This window comes from Podarcis liolepis (genome assembly GCF_965112155.1).
Source record: "Podarcis liolepis genome assembly, chromosome: 6".
Lineage (NCBI taxonomy): Eukaryota > Metazoa > Chordata > Lepidosauria > Squamata > Lacertidae > Podarcis > Podarcis liolepis.
In genome coordinates, this window is record NC_139559.1 from 47384181 (window position 1) to 47406260 (window position 22080).

Here is a 22080-nt window from a genome sequence, read left to right on the forward strand (position 1 = left end):
CTTGTAGGCAGCTGAAGTTGATGGTAGTAAACTGCCACCTAGTGGGATAAAGATGCAACTATTTGTGAAAAAAGACCAAAAACTGGCTGTTGTAAATTAATTCCATGGAAGGAGAGAAGTTGGAAGATGCACATAACTATATCTCGGCATCTTCACCAAGATCCAGAGGGAGGTGATGAGAACAAGGCTGTGAATCACAGTTGTGATAAATGGTTCGGGCAGATGGGGCACTGCTCCACCAATCTCCGTCTGCCAGTTCTGTGGCCAGATTTCTTCTAAAGCTTGGGAGTGTGTAGTGATCAGGTGAGATTGCAATGAGGAATTATAGCAAATATAGAGTAAGACATCTATGTCAGCAATGAAAGCATTGCGTTGACTGGGTTTAAACTATTTTGATATGATTCTTGATCAATCCACCCGTGTGCATCCCTGTTCCATTTCTCTTTCTTCACAAGTCACGTACACCAGTTGCCAGTTGCTTCACCAGGCAGGCTCCTGGGTCATCAAAGACAGTGGGCAGCTTCTTTGATGTAGCTTTTCTGATATGTTAATCTTAGGATGTTAATCTTAGGGCCATGAAACAGATCTCACATAAAGGTGATAATGATCGCTGTCCTCCTGGCAATCCTCCTTATCATGTATATTGCTTGTTTATCACCTCCGGGGTTGCCAAATGTACTCCTTTGTAGTTCTGTTCTTTGTTTACCCCGTGCTTAATTAGTTTTGGTAGTTTAACTTTCTCCCCACCTGGGTTTGTTGAAATGCTTAGAAGAAATCTGATTGGTTCTTTCGAACACTCTGTAAAAAGTTCTTTTGTGAATAAAACGACCTGGGCCGAGGGGCTGGAGACAGCCAGAGATTATTATATGCACCCTTCCTAGAGTCTTGCTGGTTCAAGCCTCTGTGTGTATTCTTATTAATCAGAGTTCAATCCTCCATTTACTTTGAGAACGCCTCAGGAGTGGAGTGGCACTCTGTATATGGTTAGATTCCAACTCCCAACAGCCCCAGCCATCGTGGCCCAAGTCGAGGATTATGAGAGCTGCAGTTCAGCAACATCTAGAAGGCCACAAGTTCCACAACCATGCCCCAAAGAGTCCTGGGAATAGTAGTTTGGGGATATGGCAGGGAGGGAGGGCTATCACACACACCCCACCCCCACATCCCCTCACAAAGCTCCATCATGGACTTGCCTTGGGAGAAGTGACTCTGAAACTAGTTTAACTCTCCGGTATCTATCTATCCTAGAATGATTGAGTTTGAGACTTCCGGGGAGGTGCCTCCAGTAATGGCGGAATTCCTCTGATCGGGAGGAATTTGCCCCGTGATATCTATCCCACTGATAGGAAATACATATATATTTTTGTCACAAACTTTCTCGCTGTACTAGGTTAACTATGGATATGTTCACATTTTCACCCGAGAGTGTATTGAAGTCAGTCCCCCCCCCCCCCGTTGTGCTTTGAAACCCCTCGCCTTAACATGGGTTGGAATCTCCGTTCAACCGAGCCACTCCTCCGGTCGAGTCTCCGGAATCTCCTCTGACGGTGATTAACGATCTAAGCCTTTGATGAGGTTTCAGGCATGTTCCCATTACACAGGGTATCCAAACAGCAGCAGAAGAAGCCGAAATATGTGCTACACTACACCACTACGTTTTATTGCTAACTACACAGGACAGAAAAGAATATGCATCTGCTCTCTGTGAAAGGCAGAGAACAACTGGAACAAAGAAACAGGAAACCAGTAACATCAACATCCGTCTCCCATCTCCCGTGAGACTTCCAACAGTCTGGAATGTAAACAGAGTCTTGTGACTCCAAGCACTGCACAGTGGCATAACAGAAACCTAACAAAATGTTGGTGAACTACGGGGTTCTCCATTGCTCTGATTCATTTTCAATATGTGTTCATGCCAGGGGGCTTTTATAAGGCGATACTCTTAGCGCATTTGTAGTTCTCCAATTCCAACAAAACATTTTTTTCTTTGAAACAGTTTCATGCTTCTTACACACACCCCCCTTTTGGAAGCCTCGGTGGGTGGGGTTTTACCAGAGCTCTTACTCCATCTGCAGTCAAATTATCCGGTGATGCTGAAGGTTGAGGGAATTCCACTTGTAAGGAGGAACTTTCTCTTGTCTGGTTGAGTCATCTGGCTTTATGATGCACTGACTCCGTGCCTGACATGCTGTCATCTGGATTGTGTGAGAGCTAATGTGTGGAAGATCTGGCCTTCATAGTGCAGAGTTAGGCAATGTTTTCCAAATCCTGTGAACTGGAATGGAAAACACCCTGGTGGCATTTGATAAATAACACACAGCAGTATTTAGCATTTGACAGCTGACAGTTTTTTGAGATTTCATAAGAGAACCTTATGAAAATAAGGAGATGTAAAGTCCAATGCATTTGAACTATAAGGTACAAATTCCATTTGCAAAATATGAAATTGGCATTCTGTGTTTCTCATTTATAATTTGGGAGAAAATGGCAATTTGGGGGAGTATTAATACTTGTGAATGTTTCGGCTCTATCTATCATCTTCAAAACTGGGGTAAGCTTGTTGAGCAGAGAGTCTGTTTATTACCTAGCTATACTAGAGCAGCAGGTCAGGATGGAGTTAATGTGTCAGGAAGTTGCAGCACACTGTACAGCCCTTGTTGGTCAGACTGCATCTCTCCTAAGGCGATCAGGGCTGAAATCTTTCACTGGAGAGGCTGAGCGCAGCTCTGCTGAAGCTCTCAGAATAGCTCCCCTAATCTCCAGATGGAGCCACTTCAGCAGAAATGCTTCATCATATAAAGTACACTCTCACCATCACTGAAGAGTCTAAAACAGAGAGATTTGAAAAGAATGGAGGGAAAGGTTCTAGTCTTCCTTGGGAAGAGAGCCTAGCAAGCAGATTTCCTTTTCAGTTGGGAGACATGGCTAATAAGTCTGTTTTCTGCTAGGCAAATATAAACAGAGGCTGCTTTTGCATGAGGATCTTCAGTGCTGCTTAGGAACAGCATTTCTACAACTGACTGTACATGCCATTAGAATGCAATGTATTGTATTGTATTGTATTGTATTGTATTGTATCATGTTGTATTTATTTATTGAATTTATACCCCACCTTGTTCTCCAAGGAGATCAAGGTGGTGTGCATGGTCCTCCCACTCCTCATTAAATTCCCACAACAACCCTGTGAGGTAGGTTAGGCTGAGAGGCAGTGACTGGCCTACGTTTCATGACCAAGCGGGGATTTTAACCCTGGTCTCCCAGGCCCTAGTCCAACACTCTAACCTGGTAAATGGTGGAGACAGGGAGAAAGGTTTGGTTTCAAGACTTATTCAATCTTATATAAATAGATAAGAGGCTCTGTAGATGATTTATGAAAAGCATGGGAAACAGACTGAAGCATACAAACTGAGGAATAGTTCTAGGCAGGTATGGGGAAGCTTGCCTGGCATCTTCGCTACATATCTTGAGGTGTCAGGCAAAAGCATTCCTCTTCTCCCAGGCTTTGGCTAATAAAGCAATCTTTGGCATTTCAAATTCCCATTTACATCTGTTTTGGCCAGTAATAGAGAATCTTAATCACTGTCCTATGTACTGAATTACCTGACATTTCATTTGCTTTCATTTGGACATTTCCCCTGCCCCCATTTGTTTTATTTTCATGACTTCAGATATTGTGGATCTAACTCCAGGATCAGCTCCCCCACATCAGACTCTTCCTCCATTTGCATCCTGGGCTACGTATGCACTATACATTTAAAGCACATGACCCCCCCCAAAGAATCCTGGGAACTGTAGTTTACCCCCTCACAGAGCTACAATTCCCTGCACCCTTAACTATGGTTCCCAGGATTCTTTGGGGGAAAGTCATATGTCTTAAACGTATGGTGTGTATACAGTTTTGCTATGGAGAGATGCAACTGCAAAGCTGTCCTAGGCTGTGAACAGGGGGCGAGGGGGGGGGGAGACTCTGGCACACAGGCATGCAAAGTTCCATCCTGGATCTATGGTTTCACACATTTTGCACCAGTCCTTGGCAAGGCAGACACAGTGTTGCATAGTTACAATAATCTTCCCATGGCCCTGTTTAAATGAATTACAGTGACAGATGTTCCATTCTACAGATCTCCCAGGAGGCCTGGCTGGCAGTCCGTCAGCTCCTGAAATCCTATTACCTAGTTTGAAGAAATAAAAAAGTTAATCATCTCCTCTGCTTCCCAACTCCCTCTCATCACCTGCTTCACGGAGGCATCGCTAACTTCTCTCTCGGTTGCCCAAGAAGCCCATGCTGAAGTTATATGCCGCTGCACAGTGTATATAAATCAAGGATTTCATTTCAAACTGTGGGGGGGGATACTCAGAACGAAGTGCTAGAGCTGCCTTGCAAGGACAGGGCGATGGGAAAGGCAAAGGAGAACAGCCACAGGCCGGCTGCATTGAAGTCTTCCATTTGATTTTCACAGCAAACAGCTTCTTGTACAGATTTCTTTGATCAAGGCAGCACCGGGGAAGGAAAGAGGAAGGAGCCGTCTTTCCCTAGGTCTGCAAGAGAAGTGGCTTTGAATCCCAGGTCTGCATTCCTGCTCTCTCCTGGACCAAGGACCTCTGAAATAAATTAGGGAGACTGGCTGCTAGCAATGCCCCTTCAGTCAGACATCCTCCGTGAGGTGTGGACATCAGATGGGTAAGTACAAGGACCCTCCACCCTTAGGTATGGGTAGATAGTCACTAGGGAAGACTCCTGGAAACCTGAGCAGGAAGTGAGAAGGGGCCCTATTTTATCAGGTCCTTCAGTGCAGGCTCCAGGGTCTTTATTTTTTGTGGGAGGGGGGAAGGCTTAAGTAAGATGCTCCCACTCATCCCTGCTCTCAAGTGGGCTCACCACCTCCTCCTTCTCAGCACCGTCACTATTTGCTTGGCCTCTTCCGTTGGGCTCCATCCACATAATTCCCCAGAGTGCAAGTGCAAGGCTTGTGGAGGATACTGCTCAGTCACTGCTTCCATGCTCAGAGGTCATGGGAGAACAGGCAATGGCAGCAAGAAGGAGAAGGAAGAGCAGGGTTGGGAGGTTTCAGGGATCAGCCGTGAGTCCCTTTCAGGGCCATGAACCTCAGCAGGCGCCCAGTGAATGTCCCACGGTCCTTCTGACCTCACCATGGTAGGCATGGTGGGGAAGCTCTTAGTGCAGGGTGATATATTCTGTTCTAGGGCAGACAAAGAAGATCATAATTTTTTTTTAAAAAAAATTAATCTGCTGGAGGGGAGGAAGAACACACATATTTTCTGTATGCTGGACACCTTCACTGGGAACACAATCAGCTTTCTGGCACATTGGGACCAAGTGGGTTAGATGTCCTATGGTAGTCACATGGAAATGTTGCATCAATCTCTGGCCTGAATATAAATCTAATGAACAAAAACCGCTTTAAGCTTTTGTGTTTGAAAACATTCTTAGCTCTTAGGCTTGAATTGTAATGAGATTTTAGAAATACGATATTATTATCCTTGCCGAAGAAGAGTTAGGCAAATTAAGAAAAATGAAATGTGGATCTAATTAATTGAGTCATTTGTTTTGATCTTAGGTTATACAAAGCAATGATCTCTGTAAAGGAAAAATTTAGCATTGTACATTATAGTTTATTGAATTTTACATTAAATTATGTTGTGGAATATGTTGTACTTTAAAGAGGCGTAATCTGAATCCTGGAATACTGTTCATTAGGGGAGGGGGTTGATTTATGCTTTAATCAGTATTTCTTCCATCATACAGTTTGGTATGAAATATATATGCATCACCAAGTGTTCCCCTCCTGCAGCTTAAATTCCATTTAATTTATAGGTATTAAGGGAATATAGCAGAACCAAAACAAAAATGAAAGTTCATCCCAGTGTTCTGTTCTTTGAATTGCAAGGCCCTGCCCCTTTGGCTCTCATTGGATCCAGTTAATGTTATTATTTTATTAATTTATTAATCCCCTTTCATGTGAGTCTCATGGCAATTTATAAATGCACCATAAAAACAATTAAAAGTACTATTCAAAACAGTGCAGAAATATAGCTAACAATAGGCTCTGGCAACCAAAATCCAACTAAAAGATAGGCTACTGCTTATAAGTTATTTGGGACAGTTGGAGATTTGTCTCTAATTTTTAGGAGTTACATGCATCTATCAAATATCAAATAACTCAAAGAGCCATTCAGAATGATATTGCATTTATTGGTACTTCCCAGCTGTCTTTGTTACATGTCCATTAAATACCAAGGCTATTGCTTGGAGAAATATCTAACCTACCTTTAGGCCATAGCAATACTCAGAGGACATTTACTAAGCTGAGTCATGAAACAATGTAATGTAGGGTTTTGGATGGGTTTTACAGAAAAACTGCCCCCTGCACCAGAAAGTGTCGAATTTGTGGTGTGCAATATAATGAAAACTAACCACATTCTATGCTGTCCTGACATCTTCACAAAACTCCAAGAAATTGTCTTGAAATGATTCTATATTAAATTTAATGTTGGGGTACATGACAAAATATTACTTTTTTATTGAATAGTGCAGATATGTAAATAGCTAAAAAGCTGACTGGGCAACGGTCAGCACCAAAAAATTGGGTATATTGTGAAGGGGGTAACTTTTAAATACGCAGTGGTGGTAAGAGAGTGAGGAAGACCCTGGTGGGGGTCTCATCTCAACCATGAACCCATCTAGTCACTCAGGCAAGGCACAAGTTCTCAGCCTGAACCTCCCCCTGCCACCATCTGCTAACCTACCTAGAGCAAACATGGGGAACCTGTGACCCTCCAGAAGTTTAGCAGTATTTATCAGTAAATCCCACTACAACTCCCATCATCCACATGCTTGCTGGTGCAGATGGATGTTCACCAACATCCAGAGGGCCACAGGTTCCCCATCCCAGACCTACAGGGCTGATGTAAGGATTTGGACAAGTCAATGGATGTGAAGCTCTTTAGACCATGATATAAATGCTAAGTATTATTAGTGTGATGGGTTTCGACCCCATCCTAGAAATCTCTATTTTTACTGGCATTTGTTGTGATTCACAGGGATGCCCAACAAGAAGGTGTGGTGGCCCAAGCAAGGCGAAGTCAGAGGTTTATGGTTTCAAAGGCGCCAGCACCTTGGAGGGAGTCCAAGGTGTGGGTTCAGGACCATGGAGAGTACTCATGCAGCTGAAGCCAAAGATCCAAGTTGCCTTAGCAAAGTCCTGGTTTTATAATGAGGCTAGGTCATCATTAACAGGATGCCCCATCCACTGAGGGCTGCCTTCCAGCTAGTTATAGGGCAACTGCCTTCTGCTCCAGCTATTGGCTTGTTTGGGGTAATGAGGTTTCTATGGTGAGCGTCTCTCTTCAGAGCTCTCTTGACATCCCAAGGAGTCAGACCACTAGCCATCATAGTCCAGTGACAGAAGTGGCTCCTCCAGGAAGCTCCACATTGGATAGCCTAGGAACTAGAACTATCTCCTATTCAGAGCTGCAATTACACTGTCTTTGAGGAATTGTGTTGGAGAGCCATCATATCAGTCATGTGGAAAATACAAAAAAACTTGTGGGCATGAGTAGCACTGATTCCACAATAAAATCCCTTCTGGAAGCACCTGTGAATTTCTGGAAGCACCCTAGATAAGCTATAATGCCACCTGCTGACACGAGAAAGGATCACACATAGTTTCTGGGCACCATGGCTGTGCTCAGGCTCATTGAATTATTGGAGGATATCATGACATGGCTAGGAATTCCTCCATAAATATGTTCAGATAATAACCTAAAGTAAGTCTGCCTAATGCCTTATATTTGCTTTCCCTGTCTTCCTCTCCATCTTCCCTCAGTGCAAGTGAGGAACCTGGGAGCCCTCAGCAGCAGAGACTTAATAAGCAGGTAGGAAAATTTGTCCCAACCACCCTTATTACCTGGTTTCTTTTCTAGGCTGCAATGTGTCTGTCTAAGCTCTGGTTTCTCTTTGGGGCTCCTATTACAGCAGAGGCTAATGTTAGTTGTTTGAGCCGGTGTGCGAGATCCTGTCCATGTCTAGCAATGAACTGAAGTGATGCTTCATTTCTTCTGAGCAACTGATGATTTTGAAAAATAATAATTGAGAAAGGTGGTTGCTACATAATACACCCTTGTGCAAATAAATTGAAACAAACAATGAATTTAGTATTTTATTGTACAAAACTCACATATATGTACATTAGTAATGGATATGACCTCTGATATTTTTAAGCAGCATTTGAACATGGTTTGGTATGGAGTCCGCTAGTTTTGAAGAGTCACTGTTGATTTTCGGATCCTTGTACCACACTTGAATCAGCGCCTGAATGAGCTTCTCCATAGTCGTACAGTCTACAGCAAGGAGGTGACTTTTGCATATAGTCCATAAATTCTCAATGGGATTTACATCCGGGGAATTCCCTGGCCAATCAAGTACCTGTATTTGCTGCTCTGTCATGAATTTCTTCACCACTTTTGATGTGTGACAGGGGGCTAGATCCTGCTGCAATATCCCAGTATCGTCAGGGATATCTTTTCCAGCTCTGGAATAACTCTCTTTAGTAGAACCTCAATATATTGTGGCGAGTGCATCATTCCTTCTATTGGCTGCAGGCTTCTAACACCATAATGATCAACTGACTTTTCGTGTTCATTTTGAGTGCAGGATTACGAGTAAGATAGAAAATATGCTTTGTTTCAATTAATTTGCACAAGGGTGTAGCAAAGGTGAGGTCCCTGGACCTAATTATTACCATGAAGCTGGACAAAGGTGCAGGAAATTTCTGCAGCTCATGCTTCAAGAGGGTATATGGTGCAAGAAATGCCTCAAAGCATATCTCAGTGAAGACTGGTTTATCTCAAAAACATCATTTTGAATGTGCTTGAAGAATGTGGGTCCAGTGGGGTCACAGTAACCAAGCCCAAACCTTTGTTTCTTACATTTGTACTGCACACTTCCTCCAAAAGAGCTTGGGGCAACAGATACACAGGAGGTTGTCCTATTTTATCTTTACAACAGCCCTGTGAGCCTTATGCTGAGGGATAGTGACTAGCTCAAGGACATTCGGTAATCTTCATGGCTAAAGTGGACATTTGAATCCACATCTCTCTAGTGCAGATCTCTATTCATTACCCCACTGTAGAAATATCTAGTCCAGGTCAGATCTTGGACCATGTCCTGTTTCCTCCTTGCTTAGGCATAGGGTTGGATGATCCAGTCTGAGCCAATGAAATAATTTGTTTACCAATAGTGTGGCACAAGAAGACCATAGGTGTCTCCAAGCGCTAGGTTGCAGTTTTGCATTAGCACCTTTCTTGCGCAAGATACATGACTTCCTGTTTGATCAATCATATATATAGCCCTCGATAAATGGGATTAGATGCAGGGCACCTAATCTGATCCATCTGCTTCTTCCTCTGCACCGTAGCTCCGAGTGACCTCAATCTCAGAAGAACAGAGTTGTTGTTACAGGCTATTTATGAGCACCTTTTGGCTCGCGATACTCGTTCTATACTGCCAGTGTTTCATAGGTAAACACAGCCATATTTGTCATGGTCTTCTTACTCTCTGTGTGAGACGGTATACTGGTGAGCTGTCCACTGATGCCTCAAATGCAATATATTGTTCAGGACACCCACATTTAGGCACATGCATGTATATGCATCTGACTGTGCAGATTAGTTGAGGTCTAGTGTCGTTTTAATCCTTCCCCCTAATTCTGATGTGCGGGCAGTGAGTGCCATTGTTTATGTAGCTAGAATGTGACCACTCATACTAAAAAAGGAAGGTATCAACAGGCTTGGAAGTGGGGGAATCAAGGTTTGCAGAATGACTGGTTTTTTTTTATATATAAAATATATATCCAGTGGGGGGAGTGATACACAAAACAACCCAATGAGGACTGAGCATGCTCAGTGGCCATGGAATACTGACTGATTCCTGGACCAGGAAGCAGAATACTGAGTGGGAAAGGAACATTCTCAACAAAAGCACTCCACATATTGTGTGTCTGCAGCTTATGCCCTTTCTGGAAGCCAATATGAAAATTTAAAGCTGCTGAGGCTCTAAGATGATTCTTTTAAATAAGAGGCAGCTGAAAATACTGAGACACGCAAGCCTTTAGTTGACATAAGGAAAGAAGGTGGCGCATATCACTCTCCACTCGTGTCCAACTTGTGCCCTCCTTTTATTACACAACAAGCGGGAGCTGCAACAAAATGTTGTAACGTGGAGTGTTCCCGTCAAGGACATTACACACACACACACACAGAGAGAGAGACAGAGAGAGAGAGAGAGACAGAGAGAGAGAGAGAGAGAGAGAGAGAGAGAGAGAGAGAGAGGTGTGTCCATTCCTTACAAAAGGTCTTCTAGTATCAGTCTTTGTCTCTTTGTCTAATGGTCAGTGTTCTGTACAATGCAAATCCCTATAGGGCTTTAGTTACCTAAGCACTTCCATAAGCAGATGAGGTGGCCAGTTCAGGCAGAGTTAAACATCTTTCAGCATTTAAAGGAAATGTGAAAATGCTCCCAAGGTAGACTGAAGGAATGGATCACTATACACAAGCTCTCATTAAGCCCCTTAGAAAGAAAATAATGCACAATGCAATCCCTCCCTTGTGGGTTTAAAACATTTATTTTCTTTGAACTTACATATACTAGCTATTTCCAGCTACAGTCCAATTTTTTAAAAATTAATGAATAAAATAAAAATGAGTAAATATGCTTCCCCTCAGCCTGCTGGGACAGGATTGATCCTAGAATATTGTATTTGGAAGGAAGTCACTCTCTCCATTAATGCAACACAGAGAGGGAAATTATGACCCTTCAGATGTTGAGTAAGAAGCTCATATTGTAACAATGCTGAGATAAATTATATCTACATATTCCAAGATTTCTCCATATTGGAGTGCAATATTTTCTCAGTACGTAGCAGTATTCCATTTTTAACCTGACCAAGTTAATAAACATCTTCTTATTTGTTTCCCTCTTTGCCATCAATTGGGGACCTGGTTGGTAAGTTGTGTTATTCTTGTTATTATTACTGTTGTTATTTTTATTGGGGTGCTTTGAATATAACCTTCTATCGTATGTCAGTCTTCTGCTATATATTTTGTTTGTTCTGCATTTGGGCACCTCTTAAGATAACTCAACAAAATTTGGCATCATGGTACCTGAGAGCACATTTTTATCTACGTTTGGATACAATTAGATTCCATTTTGAATCAAGATTGTGAGCTAAATCTTTCAAAACTGCACTCATTTTTTTTTAAAAAAAATTATTAGGATTCCCAAGCAGTGCCGAGTACAAGGCTGTAGTACTTAATAAACTTTTTTTAAAAAAAACACATAAATAACCTTTATAATGAGATTAGTGTTGAATGAACTCTGCTTGTCAAGTTTAAGAAGGCATATTTTATTGCAATTTAAGCTTTTCTCTGCACAAGAAGAAGGTCAAGGTTTTATCCACCACCACTGCAAAATAAAAGTCTTCAGTAGACTATTTTTGTGTAGGTGAGGAGACACTACAGATGTTACCTCTGTGGGGAACATTCCGGCACAGCTTCTGCCTTAAATTAGTAACATGGTTCTGCTCTTGCTATGTTGTTTATATGTGAGAAGCTGAAGTAAATGTTCTCATGTTTTCTCTCTCCCTTCAACTTCACATTCTGTCAACTGGAAGCACTGTTACCAAAAACTGGATGTCAAATGTTAACCATGAATCTTGGCTATTGAATATTCAGTGGATATTTTACTTCAGAAGTCACAGTAGAGTATTTAGGCGGCAATCCTATGCTCACTTCCTTTGGGAGCAAGCCCTGTTGGATTCAATAACTTCTAAGTAAACAAGTATACTAATGTGATGTTAGTGAAGTAACTTCTCTCAAAACTCTAATATCCATTACCTCAGAGAGGTGATATGTTGGTTTATTATTGTTTCTGAAGTGGTGAGGTCCATGTAAAAACCCTTGACACAGAAGGACTGGGCATTAGCACAGCAAGGTGTCTAAGAATGCAGCCACACCAGTTGCTAATGGTGGTATTAAAAAAAAATCCTTCATGAAGATTAGCCACCATATCTTTTTGAGTTAAATAGTTCTTCAGCATTTCCACAGTGAACCATTCCTACTTTTCTGCACCACTCATAAATCAGTACCTTACTCCCTTCTACAAAAACATTGTCATGGTGCTGCCATTTAAGAATTTCAGGAAACTAGTAGCTGGTTCATATGGTTTTTTGTGTCTCTTCAACTGGCAACAACATGTCATGGGTTGACTAGGTTCAGAGGTCTCCTCATACTGCATTCAGACACACTGGCGCAACAACTGCACTCCTCCCAGCTGTCTGGATATCATGACTTAAGTACACATCAGTGGGTTGCTGTTTTTAGTTGCAATTTTGTTAAAACTCCCAATAACCATTACCTCAGAGAGGTGTTGTATGTAGTGGCAGCTGGATAGAGGACACCACACCAACAACTGGTGCATATGGCAATATTGACTTTAACCTTGCCGTTTTCTGGGAAATCCCCACACACTATTTCAGCATACGCATTTGCATTTTCTGCAACATATTTAGAGAGCAATACACATTTATCACCCTATGGCAAAAATTCCAGATGACTCAACAGAGCTGAGTAGCACCTTTCCTTATTCTCTTTTTTACCACTACATAAACCAGACGGTTTAGTTTCTCCATAGGTATCAGTGAGCCACCTAGTGGTGCTAATTGTGATGCAGCCTAAAATAATTGAGATGGGTGTATTTGACTCTGCCCTATTCATCATTGTTCAGTTGCTGTGTAGTTTCGTCACATTTTCGTTGGTTGCTTGGTTGTGAAATTTAAAACGTGCCCAGAATTATTGGGGTGACAGGAGCAAATTTCTTAACTACAATTATTTTAAAAAATAATTGACTTGAGATAAATGCAAAACAAAGTATTGTTTTCTTTTTTAAAGTCTCCCCCCCCCCACTTTTCTCTTCAGTTTAAAATCATTATTATTATTTATTGAATTTATATACCGGGTCTCAGGGCAGTTCACAGAATAAAATAAAGATATAAAACCACAAAATACCTAATAAAAATAAAAACAGCAACCCAATACCCCCCAAAAAAAATTTTTTTTAAAGGGCATAGGATGTAAATCGGATCAACCAAAGGCCTGGTTAAAAAGAGCGTTTTTGCCTGGCGCCTAAAGGTGTATAATGAAGGCGCCAGGCAAACTTCCCTGGGGAGAGCATTCCACAGATGGGGAGCCACTTCTAGCCTTGATGGTTATAAGACACCTCACCATGATAATGTGCTTATGGTTTATTCCCTATTTAAAACAAACAAAAAACACCCAGAAGCCACATAAAAAAGACCCTAAATCTCTTTTCGTTTTTACCAACCTTATCATTCTAAAGGCATGATTCATGAGTTTTAAGCATGTGGGATTGGCAGGAGCGGACTGGTTTTGCATATTGGCTGCATGGGGCTTGTCTGTTTATTCTGACACACACCCAGTTACTATCCTGGTGCCTACAAGGCCCTCCTCGACTAAAGGCTGTGTGTCTCATCTACTCCTCCCTGCATTGTTCAGTTCTGAGTGGGCCTGAGTTACTACATCTTTTCGCGCTTTGCAAATATGAGAGTGCTTTGTTTACTTCACGGTTTTGATTCAGGGCCAACTCAACTCACTTGCTTTTGTAAGCATGTTGCATATGCGCACATATTGTGTGGTTGGTTCATGTTCTCACCAGCAGATGCCAAGCTGGAGAAGGGGGGAAAATCCGCACCCAATATAAATTAACCAGCTTAACCATTTTGCTTATTTTCCCTTTCCATTAGCATTTTCACCTTGGGATTATTTTAGTAGCAAAGACTCAAAATGTAAATTGAGTGGCAAGAAAGACATTAAGTTCAGGAATATGTTATGGTAGTCACTTATTGCTGAATGGGGGGGGAGAGGAACAAGATTTGCATTAAAATGGCATGTGCTGATTCGCATATACAGATTCAATTTTAGAAATAATTACCGTAATTTAACTAGAAATGCAGTACATCTCACTACAGTGGGGAAAGACCTGGTGATCTGTGCCCTTTGTTGACCTACTCTATTGATGGGCAACTTCAAAGCCCCTGCTCTCTCTTATTCTGGGCCTTTAATTTTTTAAAAAAATGTTGGACTTGGCCCACATAGCTCATCAAATGAAAAAGGTGGACAGTCCCTTAGGAAGGATACTTACTTACGAAGGTGAAGGAATAATAGTCCTGGAGATGTGCATGACCACAGGGAGTCATGCTCAGCCTTCTTTTGGTTTATAAATCAGTGATGCTCATTTGAATCACCTGAATGTGAGATTGTTTCCAACAGTGCCCCATCCCCACACTTTGTCATCAGTTTACTTTGCTGCACAATTTTCTTTCCATTGTAGCCTAATATCAGGGCAGAGAAGAGCGGTGGGAATAGTAATGCTCTCGGTCCCTCTCCGCTCACAACATACACAGCCCTCATCCTTTTTATTGGACCGTGGTGGTCGGTACTGGTGGAGCAGAAGGCAGAGAGGTGTAGCCAGAGTCCATGACAGGCAGCCCTGTCCCCTAAATGGTTGTATAATAAGGAAGCAGGCTGAGGTTGGTGGGACAGAGTCCCAATCACCCCTATAGACCAGGCTCCACTGCTACTAGATTTTATTAGAAAGTTCATCTGTTATCCACAGTTCTCCTAAGAAATTGCCTTATACCAGGTCAGACTATTTGGCCATCCTAATGCAGTACTGGCTCTCTGGGGTCCCCGGCAGAGACCTTTCCCTCACCTGGTACCTTTTAATTATAAGATGCCACATTCAATGCTTCTGCTCTGCTACAGAGGTCTCTCCACATTCTGGTTACATAGGAGAAGTCCCGCTTCCATTTGAGCATGTTTTGGATCAGTGGTTCAATCAGGGCAGGACTTTGAGGCTGATGTCCAGGGTCCCCAAACGCAGCAGGGCTAGCTTTCCACATTTGGTAGGAAGGGCACGCTACTGTCATCTAAAGATGGAGCCTCCACATAAGTCTAAAATTACTGAACTATGCCACTCTCTCCTGAGTTTACAGGACCTTGGAATTCTTCTCTGTTGCAAAGCTTAGGGCAACAAGATGGTAAAGATTTCAACACACCTGTCAGGTGAACATAAGAACATGAGCAGAGCCAATTGGATGAGGCCAATGGCCCATCTAGTCCAACACCTTGTTCTCATGGTAACCATCAGGGCTTGCTTCCTTCTCTCAAAACTGGAGCCCCTTCCTAACAAGAATGGGGCACAAGTTTATCAAAACAAGATACAGGGCACTGTTTATGGGCTACGCTTGCTGTGTAGACTTTGGACTACCATTTCCCCAAAAGCCCAAAGCCATTTCCCCAAAGCCTCCCAACCTACTATCAGAGAACAAGGCAGCACGTCACCAGGCTACTCTCAGCAGTTGTCTGGAAGAGGGTCATTTGGGGGGGTCATTTCAGGAGAGAGATGTTGCATTGGTTTTCACAACCCATGTCCCCTCATGCAGCCTCACCTGCTGGAGCAGAAGCCAAAGAAGAAACGGCAGGAGGCTACTTCACTGGAGGCCAAGCCAAGAAAGACCAGAGTGAAAAAGCAGGAGGAATCAAGCCCTGCGGAAGAGCCAAGTGCCCCCCGACCAGGTAAGGGACACAACCAATGTTCCAGGAATTGTGTTATATTAGCACAGGAAGCTGCCATATGGTGATCCAAACCACTTGTCCCCGTATCTGGCAGTGACTCTCCAAGGCCTCCCCCAAGAGTCCTTCCCAACCATGCTACCAGTTATGAAACCCTATGCATGCAAAGCCTGTGATCTAATACTGAGCAATGGGCTCTTCCCTTTTCAGGTACCTCCCCACAGGATATCCTACACCCCACAGCCAAACCAGAAGTATGGCAGTGTCATCTCAAGCACTGGTCCACAAACAAGTTTCATGCCGGCCCTACTGCTGTCTCCATCAGCCAGCAACCACACAGGGGCTGGCTCAGGTGACAGCAGTTTGCATGGCTGGGTTGCAAAAGGTGATTTAGGCTGCAACCCTAATGCTAGCTACTGCTCAGAGGGGTTTATGATGGTGCCACATCTACAACCCTGCCATGCATAGTGGCTGGGGCAGAAGCTAATGCTTTTTCCTGCATGTGTTTGTTTTTTCACTATTTGATGCTGGTGAGATGCTGATGCCAGAAGTAAACCCCACTGGGAAACAAAGGAGTTGGGGAGAAATGCTTTTCAGGAAGGAAAGACTGGAATGGGATGAGCTCAGTTTCCTCCTCCCACTCCCTCCTACAGTACTTTAAATACCCATGTTGCAGGAATTTGGCATGAGCCCACTTATGCCATGCTCCTGGAGCACCTTTCCTCCTTGCTTTCTAGGCATGGTCCACATTTTAAAACTCCATGTACAAACACCACTTTTTTCTGCTCTGGAGCTTTCCCTACGAAAACCCACTCTTTAAAACTGAATCGGAGCAAAATCTGTGAAAAGCCCGAATAGCCGTTGGCTCTGGTTCAGCCAGTTTTCGCAGAGAAAGCTCCAGAGGAAAAGATAGGGTGCTCGGACACAGAGCTTTAAAATGCAAACCTGTGCCTGGAAAGAGCAGGGATAACCCCTCAGTTTGGCCCTTACCCTGATGTTGCAGCCATAGTGCGGTCGCAGTGTCCTAATCTGCTTCATCCAGGAGAGGGCAGAAACACAACAGGCAGGCAGCTCAGCCAGAAGGACATTGCACACAGCCCCTCACACCACTGACTCCTGTGAAATCATCCTTTTACCACATGTAGCCAAAGCTTCCGGGTATTCCTTCTCCTCAAATGAGAGCACTGGGCAAACTCTTTCTGTTCTCACACAGGTAAGGTGCTTGCCACTCTCCCAGTGGCCCAGCTGTGAGAGTGCTTGTTCCCAAAACACCAGTTCTGTGAGTTACTTGGGGCTCCTCCAGATGACCTGTTTGTTGCATCAATCATCCTGATTTGCTTACACAAAGCTTACATGGAGGTTCGATTACAACTGCTCTTTAATGAGTGTTGATTGGCATTCATCCTGATTTGTTTGCAGCATGTTTTTCTGTCTTCTTTGATAGTTGCCCATTCATTCTGTCACTTTCCAAACTACAACGGGTCTGATGCTGTTTAAAAGTGGGTTTGTTGTGCTAGGGAGACAGGGCGCTTTAAATCCAGTTCCCCAGTATGTGTGTGAATCCCTCCTGCAGAATACGGACAGTCTTGGAGGCACCCTTGCACTTTATAAAATGTGCAGCCTCACAAATCCTAAGACTGGCTCCCAGACAGGCCATTTGCACATCACTACACCCCTCCCCCCCAGAAACATAGGAAACTACCTTGTACCGAACCAGACCCTTGGTCCATACAGCTTAATATTGTCTACACGGATAGGCAGAGGTTCTCTGGGATTTCAGTCAGGGAATATTTCCTGCAGATGCTGGAAATGAAATCTAGATCCTTCTGAATGTAGAACTGATGCTCTACCACTGAGCTACAGACTCCCTCCCTCCTGTTGTGTGCCATTGTATGCGCACCTCTAGTGCTCTTTTCTCATCCATCCTGACTCCGGTGCCTTTTGTCAGAAGACATCTGACTCTGGTGTCTTCTGTCATAAGCTGCTGTCAAAAAATTGAGAAAGAAGAAGGAAGAGAAGCCAGAAGAAGAAGGTGAGAAGGACCCACCTGCCAAAAGCACCAAAGAGCCCAGGAAGAAGAAGGAAGCTGCCTCTTCTCATCTCGTTGTGACCAAGGCATCAAAAAAGAAACAAGGTAAGGTGCTCCCCATTCTGTGCTCCAGCCAGTGTTTTGAGCAGCAGCGGCAGAAGATGCTCCATTTCCCTGCCTCTGATTTCCAGCTCTTGAATGTTTTTCTTCAAGAGATTTGAGGGGTGAGTGTGTAGAGGGCAGAGGCTGTTATGCTAAAAGTCTCCCAGAGCAGAAATGCACATGTCAAAGTTTCAGTTTTTCAGTGTGGCTGCCCATTTGTCATTAAAAGTGTGCACTTCATTTGTTCATCCATTGTTATGGTAAAAAAAAATAACGAATGGGAATTTGTGTGAATGGAAATGAAATGAGTATTCATTCATTCATTCATTCATTCATGGGAGCCCTTTTTCTTAAATTGTTCTGCATCAAAGAAATAGGCTAGGACACTATGTATAGTTCACAGAAAGGTCACAGAGACATCTGTTCTGAAGCAGAAGAGGCAGAGGTGCACTTATTGATAAAATGAATAGTTAATGAAACATAATTAGTATTAATCCATAAGCAACTTGCCAGTCCTCTTTCCACCACCACCACCTTCCTCCTTGAAACATCTTGGAATCTCCACCTCCTCCTTTGGGTTACTATTGCAGGGAGGTAGGTAATAATAATAATAATAATAATAATAATAATAATAATAATAAATTTTATTTATATCCTGCCCTCCCCAGCCAAAGCCGGGCTCAGGGCGGCTAACAACAATAACAACAATGATTGTTTATGCAGTGTCAAAGTCCTCAGCTCCAAAACTAAAGGATACATCAAGGTGCAATGCGACTGGGTTCTGTTCATAATATCAATTGATGTGGTTGTTTCCTCACACTTCCCTTCCTTAACGGCTGTTTGTCCAAATTTCAAACTTCTAGAGGACTCCGATGAAGAAGATGATGATGATGATGATGATGAAGAGGAGGAAGATGATGTAGAAAGCGAAGATCCTCCCAAAAAACCCAAAAGGAAGATCCACAAAGATGTTCCATCTGCTGGGATTAAGGAAAGGAAGCCCAAAAGTAAAGGTCAGTGGCTTTCAGTGGCCATCTTTAAGCCACAGATACTGGTTGAAGAGTCACTTCCTATTCCTTAGGAGCCCCTGGGAACCGTAATTCTGTGAGGAAGACCAGGAATCTGTCTCACAGGAGACATCCAGATGCCTGTGGGAAACCCACAAACAGGATTCGAACACAAGAGCGCTCTCTCCTCCTTTGGTTTCTAGCAACTGGTATTCAGAAGCATCACTGCCTCCAACTGTGCAGGCAGAGCATAGCCATCATGGCTAGTAGCCATCAATAGCCCTCTCCTCCATGAATGTGTCTACTTCTCTTTTAAAGCCATCAAGCTTGGTGACCATCATTGCCTCCCATGGGAGAGAGTTACACACACACACACACACACACAGCCGCACATGACTTTTATGTCTTGCAGGAAATATTGTTAAGGAAAGGCATTTGAGGGTGAGCTACAATGGAGACTCATATGTTTTGCAATCACCTCCCCTTTCTCGTCCTATAGCCATCCTTTCCCCCCTTCCCTTGCTTTCTGCTCATCACCCATATGTTTAGATTGAAGCCAGGCTCCATCAACCACCTCCTACTGCCCCTGAACTATTTCCATTCCAGCTGGTCATTGCAAGAAATACTATTTATCTTAAAATAATTTGTGCCCAAGTTTGCTTTTTTCTTCTTCCCTCCTTGTGCCTTTCTCATTTTGTCTCATGACTTTTAGATTAAAACCCTACAGGCAGGGAGTGTCTTGTCTTAATTGATTGATTCAGCCTTTTTGGCTCATAGCAGGCGCAAGAGCACTAAATGAATAAAAACTCTTACCTTTCTTCAGCAATGTTTCTCCATTTTTATTGTTTCCATTCTTTGAGTCTCATTGACCTCTGTTGCACTGCATTTTCCAAGCACAGGCCTGCACTTTAAAGCTTTGCATTCAAGAGTAGCTATTGTTATTGTTGTCCCGGCGCTTTCTCCAGGGAAACCTGCATTTCACCACTGAATCAGAGCAAGTGTCCATCTATAGAAAACCCAATTGTCATTTGCCCCGATTCAGCGGTAAAACGTGGGTTTTCCTGGGGAAAGCGCCAAGACAACAAACAAACAAACAACACTGCTCAGACATTCAGCTTTGAAGCTCAAACCTTTGCCTGGCAGAAAATGAAGCCTGGAGGAGTCCCTGCTGTATCCTCCTCCGCCCCATCTGCCCCAATCCATCTCCCTTGACTGTTCTCTCTTCAGCTACTTTCCAGTCGCTGTCTTCTCCAACCTCTTGGTGAATCCCTTTATTAATCATTTCCCCCTTGGACAGGAGACAAAGCTGAAGCTGATGTCAAGACAAGAACTGTCAAGACGCTGAAGAAGGAACCAGTGTCTGTCTTCCAAGTCAGTGGGGACAAGAAGGAGAAAAGAGTTAAAAAGAAAGGTGAAACCCGCCCCCGCCCCCGCACTGAGATCTGCTTCGTGGTTCCCCCAGCTCCACCCTCTGCAGGATTCCCTTTAGCTGTTGGTGACCAGACATTTAAAGCAGGATTATACCACTTTAGACAGTCATGGGTTCCCCCCAGGAATTTTAGGAGCTGTAGTTTGTTAAGGGTGCTGAGAGTTGTTATTTCTCTCAAATTTGGGTCTCCCAGGGCAAAACTGCACAGTGGTTTGGGGGCATTGGGGGAGGAGGGAAAGCTACTAGAGAGGACCTTCCCCTAGCACTTCTCTGCTCTAGATGGTACCCTGCTGAGGTGGTTTTTCCAGGCTCACCACCACCACAAAGGCTAAAGGGCTCTTGTTATAAGGTGTTTGTGTAACATCAAGTTTGAACTTTCAAGGTTCCAGAGGAAGGATGATAAAAGTCCCACCCACCTTCCTTAGGACTACATAACACTTGCATGCCCTGAGGGGGTGGCAGAAGATCCAAAAGACCAGATTGTATCATCAGAGAGAACTCTCTGTTCTGTATTTTGTAGCATTTGCATTTTAAATTGTAAAGTACCTACTTTGGCAAAAATAAATGAAATGAAATGAAAAAGGAAGTTTATAAATGGGTCAAGCAAGCATTCTGTGCTATAATCTCTCCCCCCCCTCTAAAAGTTAAGTTTACATGGATGCCATGGTGCCATGCAAAGATAAATGAACTAGGGAAGGAACCAAAATGTTTATTTAGAGCTGCATAGTGAAAACCAAAACAATTCTGGTAGCCTCTTAAAGAAGGCTTAAAGAAGCTTATGCCAACCTGATGCCCTCCAGATTCTCTGGACTACAACTCCCAGGAGCTCCAGCCAGCATGGACATGGTAGCTGGGGTTGATAGGAGAGACTCTTCCACCGCACATGCGAGTCTAAGTATATATTTTTGTTCCTAGTTTGAGGCATGAGAAGTCTCCAAAACTTTGAGTGAGAAAGCATCCAAGCTCCATTATTTAGAATGAAGGTTGGAATTGTTCTATTGCCAATGCTTATATTTTGCAAATACGATGTTAAGAAACACTCTTCTGCTAATCAGCACTTCCTGAGGGTTTGGGGGGAGACCCATAGGTGGGCAGGGGTCAGCAAACTTTTTTTGGAGGGGGCTGGTTCCCCAGTCCCCCAGACCTTGTGGAGGGCCACATTGTGTGCCCGTGGCAGAGAGGACTACTCTCTCCTCCTCCTGTCTCCCCTCGCCCTGCCTACCTATGGTGCTGCCAGCGCAAGAGCGAGCTGGCTCCGGAGAGGTGCTGCGCTGCGCTCTGCTAATTGTGGCTCCTGTGCCTGCCCTTGCTTTCAGGCCGCTCGCCCCTCCACCGCTGCCAGCCTCTGCCACTTGCAAGGACAGGCACAGGAGCCGTGGTTGGCAGGGCACAGTACAGCGCCTCTCTGGAGCCAGCCAGCCCTTTTGGAGAGGCGCTGTGCTGCGCTCTGCCAACCACAGCTCTTGTGCCTGTCCTTGCAAGTGGCAGAGGCTGGTGGCAGCGGTGGCGGGACGAGCAGCCCGAAAGGGCTGGCTGGCTCCAGAGAGGCACTGCCCAAAATGGTGCTCAGCCAGCTCAGCCCAGCCCCCTTCCTCCTCTACGCAGGGTGGGGAGAAGCCAGGAGGAGGGAGGGAGGAGGCACAGCAGTGTGTGAGAAGGGGAGGGAGAAATGGTGACCCCCAAAAATGGCGGCACAGAAAAAAAATTAATGAACAAAATCTACACGATCCATGGACCGTCCGTGGACTGGATCCTGAGGGCAATTGGGCCAGATCCGGCCCGTGGACCATGGTTTGCTGACCCGTGCATTAGGATATAGCCAGATATCATTACCAAAAATAAAA

At 43.9% G+C, this 22080-nt stretch overlaps 1 protein-coding gene and 1 long non-coding RNA gene across 5 annotated transcripts in view; one reads left to right on the plus strand and one right to left on the minus strand.

Annotated features, from left to right (window-relative positions):
- The window catches only part of LOC310709587, a 479424-nt gene that overhangs the window by 53022 nt on the left and 404322 nt on the right, over positions 1-22080 (minus strand). The window lies entirely within an intron of this gene.
- Positions 4142-22080, plus strand: part of TULP1 (TUB like protein 1) — a 31318-nt gene continuing 13379 nt past the window's right edge. For 3 of the 4 annotated variants that reach the window (XM_083509388.1, XM_083509386.1, XM_083509387.1), the window contains exons 1-4: positions 14489-15672; positions 17651-17808; positions 18666-18813; positions 20105-20218. In XM_083509388.1, coding sequence (XP_083365514.1) covers positions 15132-15672; positions 17651-17808; positions 18666-18813; positions 20105-20218 — 961 coding nt within the window. In that variant the 5' untranslated portion in view covers positions 14489-15131. Of the gene's footprint in view, positions 4682-7847; positions 7897-14488; positions 15673-17650; positions 17809-18663; positions 18814-20104; positions 20219-22080 lie in introns of those variants that run through there. The other variant, XM_083509389.1, reaches the window with a different exon arrangement.